The 11,694-nt window shown below is 46.0% G+C and overlaps 2 protein-coding genes across 3 annotated transcripts in view; one reads left to right on the plus strand and one right to left on the minus strand.

The window, feature by feature from the left end:
- FBXW8 (F-box and WD repeat domain containing 8) overlaps positions 1–11,694 on the plus strand; it is a 119,795-nt gene that overhangs the window by 88,139 nt on the left and 19,962 nt on the right. The window lies entirely within an intron of this gene.
- LOC125149291 (60S ribosomal protein L39-like) lies at positions 6,814–10,580 on the minus strand. Its single transcript, XM_047828161.1, has 2 exons — positions 10,557–10,580; positions 6,814–7,056 (listed from the first exon to the last, which is right to left on the minus strand). Exons 1-2 carry the CDS (start codon positions 10,578–10,580, stop codon positions 6,814–6,816), a joined length of 267 nt encoding a protein of 88 aa, XP_047684117.1.

Below are 11,694 nucleotides of genomic sequence, written 5' to 3' on the forward strand. Positions count from 1 at the left end.
CTCTCTCTCTTTTTTAACTGAGATATAGCCGACATGCAGTGTCGTATTAGTTTCAGGTGTTCCACATAGTGATTTAACAGGTCTGTACATTCGGTTATTCTGTCTGTCTGCATACAGTGTTTTTACAGTATTACTACATTTCCTGTGCTGTGTTTCTCATCCCCATAACTTACAACTGGAAGTTTGTACCTCTTAATCCCCTTCACCTATCCAAAGAAGATCTACCGATCTATTAACAGGGCCTGATTTTTCTAATGGCTTTCCTGATCAATTACATGGACTTTCCATCCTGGTTTACCATTCCGCACCCATGGAAGAGCGTGAACTTGGAGTTGACCTTTGTGTTTGTTTCACCTCACAAATAGTTATGGCTTTGGTTTCTTTGTGACACATCAGCCTTAAAGTAAATATAGCCCAAGCAGCAACTAGGTTTTGTTAAGGTTAAAAATTAGCTTGTTTTTTAAGTTAATAAAGATCAAGGGGTGGCTATTGGAAATGTTTGTCTTTGCCCTGGAAGTAAAAGCAATAACACCATAGAATAGGCTTCATGCTTTTGATACATACACACACACACACACACACACACACACACACATTTGAAACTGATGGGTAGCTTGGCAAAGAGTAGGAAAAAGAAGGCACACAGATGACCTGTGTGAGTGGAATTTCAGAACACTTATGACATTTTACTGTTTTCAAGTACGCATAGCAGCTTGGACTAGACTAACAAAATATTACAAGTTAGAGAACTTTGCTTTTTATTCATTCCATAGATGGAATATGATTTATTCATTCACTCAGCTCTTCAGTCTCCTACAAGGCATCATGTTAGAGTGGGTTAATAATGATAAATTATTGAGTTGCAGATGAGTCCTAATGGACACAAAGTTATTCTTCTAAGCATTCTGTGTGTTACTAATTTGCAGGGTAAAAGAAAACTCTAGCTCAGTCCAAGTTTGATCGTATTCCACATTAAGGAATTTGAGATGAGTTATGAGGTTTACAGTGTGTTCAAATGAGGCCAGGAATCCAAAAGAGTGCCCCTCACCAAACGTCCACAGTTATTGGAACCTGTGAATAGGTTAGGTTACATGACAGAGGGGAATGAAGGCTGTAGATGGAAGTAAGGTTGCCAATCTCTTGACCTTAAAATAGGGAGATTGTTCTGGATTATCTGGTGGAACTGAGTGTAATCACAAGGGTCCTTAAAAGTGGAAGGAGGGAGGCAGGAGAGGAGGTCGGAGTAATGTCACATGAGAAGGTCCTGACCCCCAGTTGAGACGGAGGGAAGGGATCTAAGAGCCAGGGAATGTGGGCAGCTTCTAGAAGCTGGAAAAGGCAAGGAAACGGATTCTTCCCTAGGCTTTAGCACGGAACATAGCTAGCTGACACCTGGATGTTAGCCAGTGAGACCCACAGTAGGTTTCCAACCTACAGAATTATAAGATGGTAACTATTTGTTTCAAAGGAAGGAAGGGAGGGAGGGAGGGAGGGAGGAAGGAAGGAGAAAGAGAGAGAGAGAGAGAGAGAGAGAAAGAAAGAAAAAGAAAAGAAAGAAAAGAAAAGAAAAAAGGAAAAAGGAAAAAACCCCGAGGCCAGAAATCTTCTGAACTGTTCAGCAGGCAGAAAGTAGGTCTGCTGGGGCGTGGGCCCCAGCCTCTGCTCAGCTCTCCTGCTCCAGAAACGTCCATTGATAAGGGACCGACTTGGCTGGATCTGGACCAAATTCAATATCCAGATCCTTTCTAGGTTAGGACCTCTGGCTGAGGCTCCATCTACTCCGCTGGGTGGCCCCATTGCCCTGCAGTGTTTCCTCGGGGTGTGAACTCTTGTCTCATGTTCACAAAAATGACATGAAAGTATTTGCTCCCCAGGCCCCCCTCCCTTGTCTCTGCCCTCTCCCCACCACTGCCTCTTAGACCACCTATCAGCCTACCTCCTCATGGTCCCTGTCTGGTTTTACCAGAGTGAGGGCTGCGTGCTGAGGACTGTGGGTAAGGCCCTGGTGCTGGCCTTCAGCGTGGCCCTCAAGACCTGGGGGGGTCGGATTTCCGTCCTGCATCCCACACCTCCAGAACGAGCCCCTTGCTCCAGCCAGGCCAACTCGATCCAGAATATGCCATGTTACTGACTAGCGGTAGCGTTCCCTCTTCCCCTCCTGTCTCCCCACGTCCTTTCAGGGAAGGTCCGTCCAGAGTCCCACTTGCCAGAAGGAGCCTTACTGATGTCTGACTCTCAGCGCATACCCTTCTTCTCTGACTTGTGTGGCACGTGGGTGTAAATCTCACGTTTTGGTACTGTCGCTTCCCCCTCACGATTCTTAACCAGATTGGCATCAGCTAGGAGGCAGGAAGTGAGCATTTATAGTTGAGTAACACTTCTGTCCTGGTGGAGACTCATTTTTGGCTTGGGAGGTAGTATAGGTTAGTGCAGGGGTTCTCAGGTGCCAGGGGACACAGAAATATATGGACCTCTGCACCCTACCCCAAGGCTTCTGAGTCGGGGGCTCTGGGGTGGGAGAACACAAGAATCTGCATGTCTAGCGAGGGCTATGATGCCACTCGTCCAGGGGCCATACTCTTGTGCATCCCGGGGCAGAGGTTTAAAGAGCATCGGCTTGGAGGCCTGCCACCAAGGTTTGAATCCTGGTCCCCAAACCTCCTCACTATGTAGATGCTTTGACCTCTCCACACCTCCGCTTCCGCATGTATACAGGGTGTAAAGTCATAATACCCACCATATGGGATTGTGGGGATCGGGTGAGAGACTGCGTCATGGTGGGCTTTTGCACCTGAGAGAACGCTGTAAGCGTCAGCCATTATTAACCATTTTTCTTGGAATCCAGAAAGGCATTGTGACATGGTGGCAGACACTGATGTAGGGATGGGACAGGATGGGCTCTGCCTGCTGTGTCCTTGGCTACTGTCGTCACCTGTGTAATTGGGGCAAGCTATTCGAGCATTTCTAGGCCTTAGTTTCTTCATGTATAAAACGTAGGCAGTAGTATTTGTCTGTTTTCCTCTTGGTGGCTGTGAGAATCACGTGGAATATTCTGAAAGGATTTATATGAAAGGAATATCAGAATTATCATTAACAGCTGCTATGTATAGCATTCCTTATGTACAGAACACGTCTAAGCTCATGCGTGTGGGTGCAGTCGTGAACCACACTGGCGGGGTGGACTGTCTGCCCTACGCCAAAGGCCGATTGTTCACTGCGATTGCTGGCCTCCTCCGTCGGCCGTCCTGGTCCTGTGATCTGATTTTAGCCCCACTCTGCCTGTCTGTCCCCTTCAAAGCCTTTGTCAAGTCTAACCTGGGGCCAAACGAGAAGTCTCCAGGCTCGTCAAAGGAAAATTGAGAACCGAGCCAGTGTGATAGCCTGAACTTCAGGAGCGATGTGGAGTCTGTAGGCTTACAGATACCTTCACGTGATGATCGTCTCACTTGTAATCTTCCTGTTGGAAAAATAACGTCTCAGTTGCCTATCATTTTGAAGAATTCATTTCAGAGTCTGCAGCCTCCCTTTTCTTCCCTATAGGAGAGAGATGTAATAACTTTCTTTCTCGTGGGGGCTATGATCAGTTACATGTGGCTAATATTTGTGAAGGGCTTTGAAACTGGCTGTGCTCTTTGTTACCATGAGGCGTGTTGGGACATAACAGGAGGACGGGAGGATTTTCAGCTTTCGGTTAGACGTTTGTATACCCAGTGTAATCTCTTCATTGGGCTGAATGCTCTGACAAGGAGCATTTCCTGTTGATTTTATGTGCCCCTTATCCGGTTGTTTGTGGCCACCTCTCTGTTCTTTATTCTAGCACTAGGACAGAGATTGTCTAGAGAGAGCCCTGAAGCAAAGCAGGGAGCTGTATTCTGCTCACTCCACAAAGTAGACCTGCCTTTCTTATTTCCAGCATCTATGAACGTAGGGCTGAGAGAGAGAGATGTGGGTTACATCTGCCTGCGTTTTCACCCGAGCTTACTCTTGCTCTCTGGGTTGCTTTCGGGTTTAGGTCATAATAGGTGTTGGTTCGGCCTCGCTCTGGTCCTTTGTAGACATCTGCCCGCGCCACAGAGCCCCTGCGTTTGGCACAGACCACGGTGATTGGCAGTGCCTTCCCAGGCAGGGTCCAGTCCTGGAACAGCGGGGGTTGCAGGTGCATTGGCACGTGCTGGTGCGGAGCGCACACGGGCCTTGCCCCCCCAGCGCCTGGCGACTCTCAGCAACACGGTCCCATCTCTGAAATATCTTGGCCTTGTGGGCTTGTCACTCCAATTAAAACTTCAACATGAAAGCAGCCCAGGCTGCTGCTCCCTTTGTGCTGCATGTGAGCGTGGCCCGTGCCAGGAGCATGTCATGGAGACCGTGGAGGGGGTGCCACGTTTCGGGGGCCTGCGTTCGTGTCGGGGGTCCGTTTCTTCAAGCTTCACGTCTTGCTGGTTGCTGCTGCTAAGTGCACCTGAGAGGCAACTTTCTGTTTGCCAACAGACAGTCACCTTTGGGCTGGTGGTGAAAGTCATTTTGCACATGTTCACAGATCCGCCGTGTTACCAAGCCTCACGCTCTGACTTCTCTCTGGCAAGGACTTACAAAATAGTCTCTCTGGCTGATTGTCAAAAATTACATCATATCGGAGTAAACTGCTTTTAAATCAGACATCCATTATTCATGTATATTAACTGCTTTTTTATTTTTTTATTGGCTGTTTTGTGTATGATTTACTCTTTTCTCACTAGGTCCCCCCTCCCTCCCCAATTGTCTGTCTTCCTCCTCGTTTTGTTTTTTTTTTTTTTTTAATCTTAGCTCATCTGTGAATTTATAGAGGCTGTTGACTTAGCTTTGCATGTGAGTATGAATATGCTGGCCCTGCATTGTTTTGTAGTGAAATTTTAACCACGTTTTTGCAGGCCATATTTATGTTGGGTCAGGACAGCAGCTTGGGTCATTTACATGAGTAAATTCTACCCCAAAGACTGAGAAGTCTTTTTCTCTTGTACCTTTTGTATTGTTTTAAATGGGCATTACTAGTTTTGTACCTCAAGAGCCGTACTGAACGAACTGTACCTCCCACTTATGAAACAGCTAAATACGTTGCCATGAGTGGAAAAGCCAATGGACTTAATGTGTTCATTTGTATGCACGGAGCGGATCGCTAATGTAGGCCGGTGTGCCGTGGGCCCGGGATCGATAGACACAGGCCGAGATGTGTAGCACTCACTCATTCTTTCATCAGATCCACATTCAGTCCCTCCCATGGTGCCAAACACAGCACAGGTCTCCAGGAAGTACCTGTCCACTCCACACCATAGTGCCAGAGGGCCCCCTGGGCAGCCGGCATCTTTGTGGCCGTGGTGCAGTGCCCTGACCCATGGCACTCGTCTGTTTGGAATAAGGACCACGTGCAGTTTGAACTACTTATTTAACCCAGATCGGCAGGGTTATTGTGGATAATCGGTATTTGCGGACTTCTAAGCACATTTACCTGAATCTTTGCTCACCGTTCCTTCCAGCACCTCAGACCTTTTTTCTGGAATGATTTTCCACCTTCCAAAAATATACTCTTAAGAAGTTCCTTTAGTGAGGGTCTCCTAGGCGCAGGAGTTCTCTGTATTTTTCCCCAAGAACCTCTTTTTTTTTTTGGCCTCAGTCTAAAGGTAGTTTTGCTGGTCCCTTATAACTGTGGGTTGACAGTCCTCTACGCTCAGCCCTTTGGAGAGACGATCGGTTTGGACTCCATTGGGTCCACTGAGAGCTTGGCTGTCAGTCTAACGGTCATTGTGCTCAAGCCTCTTCCTCCTCTTTTGTCTGCTTTGAAGATCTTTTCCTAGTCTTACTTTTCTGTGGTTTCTCTCTGATGTCTCTAGGTGTGCCTGTACTTTCATTTTTCCCATTGGATCTCTTGTGCTTCCTCCTTCCGGTTGTAGAACATTCTCAGTCATTGTGGAAATTTTCTTCTCCCTCATCCTGTCTGTTCTTCCTCTCTGGAACTCAGGGCAGATGTGTGTTGGACCAGCTTGTCCTCTCTTCTGGGCTGTGCGCTGCTCACTCACATTTTCCATCTCTGCCTCTCCGTGTTGCATTCTAAGTGACGTCTTCAAATCTGTCTTCAGTTCATGGAATTCCTTGGACTTTAATTCTCTAGCTCGTCCGTTGCCTTTGTAATTTCTAGAAATTGTTTGTTTTGTTTTTGCAGAGGCTTCTTTGATGCTTTTGACTCCTCACCATTTTATTTCTATAAACATTTTCAGCATACGTTTTTTGTTTTATCTAATAAACATCTGATATCCTTGGAAGTCTAATCAGTTTGTTTTCTACCTCTCATTTTTGACGAGTTGTTCCTTTCTGTAGTTGGGATTTTTTTTTTGAGCCTCATAAATATCTATCTATTTATTTATTTTTACTTTTAATTTAAATTTTAGTTAACATACTAATATTGGTTTCAGAATAATTTAGTGATCCATCACTTACATACAATACCCAGTGCCCATCACAAGTGCCTCCTTAATGCCCATCTAGCCCATCCCCCACCCACCTCCTTCCATCAACCCTCAGTTTGTTCTCTGTCCTTAAGAGTCTCTTGTGGTTTCTTTCCCTCTCTCCTCTCCCCCCTGCCCAGCCCTGCCTTGGGATTTTTTTTTTATGAGCTGTATTTGGCTGATCTTGATTTGTAGGTTTTCTTTTGTTCTTTGTTTTTTTCCAATCAAAAGGTCTCACATATTTCTTACTGAGCCAACCTACTGGTGCAGAGGCACAGTAACAGACAAAAATCATTTCCCCGGTAAAACAGGTCTATTGTTCAGGTCGTAGGGATGACTACAGAGTGATAGGGGAGGAACATGGGGCCTCACGCAGCATTAATGTGTGTGCCATCTCATGTGCGATCCCTTGTAGATGCAGCTTGGTTCTTCTCCAGTGTCTCCTCTTGGAGTTGTACCTGATTTTATTACCGGTTTTTATCTGAATCCACTGGGGAATAGGATGATTCTGCTTTTGTTCCTTGGCCATGAATTGCTTGATCCGGAAAGTCTTGTGAGAAGACACGGAGACAACCGTCAACTGCCCACACCACAATGGCGGAGAAAAGGAAAGCAATTTGTAGGTTTCCTAAGGGGCCTGGGTTGAGAGGATCTTCCTCCTGAGAAGACCCTGCCAGCTACCAGGAGACATGTTACCAACCTGAAAATACTTCAGTTACCAGGCTAGGGGGCTTTGGGGCCTTGAAAGTAGTTTAAATGTCTATTTATTTATTTTTGAGAAAGGGAGAGAGAATCCCAAGCAGGCTCCAGACTGTCAGCACAGAGCCCTATGTGGGCGGTGGGGGGGGGGGGGGGGGGGCGCTCTATCCCGCCAATGAGAGATCATGACCTGAGTTGAAATCAAAGAGTTGGACGCTTGACTGACTGAGCCACCCAGGTGCTTTGGGCCTTACAGGTAGTATAAATTTAAACTGTGAACCTGGGTGAGGGCAGACTCGGGGCAAACAGTTTCCACACTGAGTTGAACCTGAGGCAGAAACGAGTTTCCAGAGAGGCTCTATTTGCCAATGGATAGGCTTCTCCACTGGTCTGATTTTTACTGAGCGTACCCGTCCGTACGAGGGCCCCAGCAATAGGCAGACATCTCGGTTCTGGTGTTTCCACTTGGTGCTGGCCAGAAACCGTGCCTCTTGTCTCCCCGGGCTCCTGGGCTCCTGACATTGGCAGATATCCTCAGAGCAGCCCCTGACATGAGTGCCCCTTCCTTTTCTGGTTTTAGCGCCCTCTTCGTTTTTGGCTCCTCCGAATTTCTCTGATTTCTCAGGAGTTAAACAGAATGTTTGAGGAATATTTAATAGACTGAATCTTATGCAGCATTTTCAGTGTTTGTAAACAGGAGGGTTTTCCCCATATTCTAGTCTGCTGCGCTGTCAGAGAAAACCTTAGCCTGGCTACAGTTGGAGTGCTCTAGAATCTGGATGGTCTGGAGAGGGATCTGTGGAACCTCCTTCTGTTTTGAGTAGGATGAAGTAATTCTTTGTATAAGCCAATAACGGGATTAGGCATCCAGAAATGGGGGAATGCGTCAAGCAAAAAAAGGTGTATCTGCGTATTTATCGTGAACCAGACTGTGGTTACCAGATTTGCCAATGTACCGATCAGTTCATCTCCAAGCACATGCTGGGCCCTTGATCAGTGCTGCAGGAATGAATGATAGGATTTCTTCCTTAAGGAACTTAGGGTCTGAGTCCGAGGCAGTGTTCTATGGCATGTGGCATGGTGCTTGGTAGCACAGCCTCAGCTGGCCTGGCCGAACCAGTTTCCGGTGTTTGAAAACCACGGGTCGGGGGCGCCTGGGTGGCGCAGTCGGTTAAGCATCCGACTTCAGCCAGGTCACGATCTCGCGGTCCGTGAGTACGAGCCCCGAGTCGGGCTCTGGGCTGATGGCTCAGAGCCTGGAGCCTGTTTCCGATTCTGTGTCTCCCTCTCTCTCTGCCCCTCCCCCGTTCATGCTCTGTCTCTCTCTGTTCCAAAAATAAAAATAAAAACGTTGGAAAAAAAAAATTAAAAAAAAAAAAGAGAACCACGGGTCTGAGGAAAAAGAAGCTGACGTGCCGTTCGAGACAGCACCTCATAAACAGCAGCTGAAGTGTGTAGACAGTAAATACCTTCATTACCGACGATTGGAGATGAACTCTGCCAAAGGCACAGAGAGAGCACAAAATAAGCTTCCTTGGGGTGGAAGAGGAGAGGACGTGAGAACTGTTTGCTTTATGCCCTAGAATTCGGCTTCTTACCATGACTTTCTCCCCTCAGAAGAGCAAAGTATGTGTGGTAGTGGTGGGGGTGGGTTATTAGGGAATCAATAGAGAAAAGTAGGTAGACTGTCATCTCCAAAGATTTCAGTCAAATACCCACCCCCATGCCTTTTATCTTGGACTCTCTCAGCCTAGCATCTGCCAACCTTCCGCTCTCCTTGTCCCTTCCCCTTCTTAAAATAGCAGCAGAGGGGGTGCCTGGGCGGCTCAGCCAGTTAAGCATCTGACTTCGGCTCGGGTTGTGATCTCAGTTTGTGGATTCAAGCCCCGTGTCGGGCTCTCTGTCAGCCCGGAGCGCACTTTGGATCCTCTGTCTCCCTCTCTCTCTGCCCCTCCCCCACGCAGCAGACAAGTGATCTTTAATTCCCCATGCTTTTGAAAATGCCACTGTCTCGTAAGGAAGGCTTCTGACCACTCCTCACTTTTTGGGAAAGGCAGTGCTGCGGTCCCGAGGAGGCCAGCCAGCTGCTCAGGTGGGTGTTGGAGTGATGCCTTTGACAGAAGTGTATGAGGAGGACTTACTGTTTTGGTAAGTTTAAAATCAGAACACAGACGGAGTTCCTTTCTTCATTCATCAGTGTGTGACCAAAAGTCGGGGACCGTGAGGCTCTGTAATCTCTTCGTAGTGATTCCTGTATGCAACTGGGTGCTGTTTCATGATGAAGGTAACAGCGTGCCCACATTTAGGAAACCTCTGCCGTGCGATATTCACTTCTTACTAGGTGGGTGAAGGACCTCGCCCACTGCAGGGACAGTAGCCGTTGGTCAGCTCTTGCCTTCACGCTTTGATAGGAAGGCCAGTCCTGGGCACACTGAGTGTTCCGGGTCGCACCGGGGTATCCCAGATGCTGGCCCCGTGGCCGCCCCCCAGTTCCTGATTCTACCCTGCCGCCCCTGCCATTACAACACCAGATGCTAGGATGTGGCTGTAAGGTGGGCCTCCTCAGAGAGGCGGGTCCCACATATCAAGGAGCAGGACAGCCGGTGGCCGTGCACCAGCTGGTGAAGAGGCGGCTCGTTGCAGCTGGCAGCAGGCTGAGGCCTCCACGTGTCACCCACCGTCCCTGTTCATTCCAGTACCGTCTGCAAAGAAGATGATTGATAAATATTTGTTGCAGTAACGAAGTACGTTATTTTGTGTAAAAATTTATTAACAGCCCAAATAGCCATCAATACGAAATTATACATCTAAGAAATTCTATGCAGGCATTAAAAAGAACAAGATTTACCTATAAATACTAATGAAGAAAGGACTCTCCTGTTGTTTAAGTAGGAAAAACAAGTTATAAAACAATAATCCCATTCAGGGAAAAAACAGTTTTACACACACACACGTAGAAAGGCAAGGCAGACCTGTGTCAGAAAAAGTCTAGCAGTATATACACCGAACTGCTGAAGTGTAGTTATTTCTGAGATTGACCTACAGAAGGTTACCACTCCTTATTTAATTCTGTTGTGTTAGAATTTGTTACAAGATCTATTACGTTTGAAATCAGAAAACAATTTTTTTTTAAGAAAAGAATTTCAAAGAAATCTGAATAGCTGACAGAATTTAAAGTTTGGATTCTAAGACCAGGATTTATGAAGATATTTTAAGGTTTTTACGAAGAGGAGGAAAAAACACAGAAAAAAACTTTCTGCTGAAGTTCTTTGTCTATGGTGTTTGCTTCCATCCAGTGCCCTCTCGATCTGCCTGGAAGCCAAAGAGCAGGGAGGGCCACCCAGTGTCCTGCGACTGTAACACCGCACATCCTATAGTTACCTCTGCAAAATAGCTGTTGGTCATTGTAGATAATTCTTAAAATAAAAATTTGCTCTGTAATCACTATGTAGGCTCTTCTGCAACATTCACTTGGTACTTAAAAGGAAAAATCCCCAGCAGCATCTATTGATTTGGTGGTCACATGAATGCAGAACATTTTCTCCAAGATTTTAGCTCTGGGTAGTATTTTCCTTCTTTCTAGCATATCCATACACCTCTGAGAGGGAGTCAAGTGGCCATGGGTTGAGACTCACCCAACTAGGGCAATAAAGAGAAAAATTAGTCTAATGCATGGTCTTAACAAGAGGGGGAGTGTGAGCATGAATAATTAATCTCACTAGTCTGTGGCAATCAGATAAAATGAAGTCCCATTTGCTCAACCTTATTAAAAGAGAGAGAGCGTGGGAGGGAGCGAGCAAGGGAGGGAGAAATGGTAAAGGTCGTTAAGGGACTTTTAACATGGAAAGAACCGCCTCAGAGATGGGTAATGTGTTTTCTAATCTCTGTGGTCTTTAACTAACCCTAATGGTAAAGGTACTCTTTGGATATTCTGATTCATTGAATTATTAAACATCTCAGAAAATACTTGACTCTTCGCTATGAACTTTGGTGCCTTTATGATGAATTTGCAGTCTTTCCGGAGAGGGATCAGAGTTCCCTGTGTCACTCAGAGATGACCTATCCACTTGTCAAAAATGAACTAGAAAAAGTAAAGATGGACCCAATACCAGATTTTAATTGTTAGGTTTACCACGGACCTTTGCACTTTTAAGGCTTACCTTCCTACGATGGAAGTGGAACTATTATAAAAACAAAAAGAAATTGAGTCTAACAACTCTACTGAAAGCTCTATTATGATACAGAAGTGTGGAAATTATGAGAGACCATGAGGTTGCTGTTTGAATTGTTTTTATCCTTCCAGGAATGGATTTTATGCAACTTTTAGGTTACTCACTATAGATAGATTTGATTACTTCTAATCAATATTACTTGCAAGAAGAACTTCTTTTGGATATTTTAGAATTGTTGAAATTGTTTTCATTTAAAATTGTTGGAATTTTCTCAAACTTACTTTCAACTGCGTGAAAATGAAAATAAAATTTAGCTTGCTCTCTGTAGTCTTTATGATTAGGAAGGC

Source organism: Prionailurus viverrinus, chromosome D3 (genome assembly GCF_022837055.1).
Source record: "Prionailurus viverrinus isolate Anna chromosome D3, UM_Priviv_1.0, whole genome shotgun sequence".
NCBI classification, from domain to species: Eukaryota; Metazoa; Chordata; class Mammalia; order Carnivora; family Felidae; genus Prionailurus; species Prionailurus viverrinus.

Bases quoted from the DNA above. Each gene is read 5' to 3' on its own strand.
- LOC125149291 (XM_047828161.1), bottom strand. From the start codon at position 10,580: ATGACCAACAGCTATTTTGCAGAG. The intron at 7,057-10,556 runs GTAACTATAGGA...TGGTGTGGGCAG, and splicing joins CCAACAGCTATTTTGCAGAG to TTGACGGTTGTCTCCGTGTC.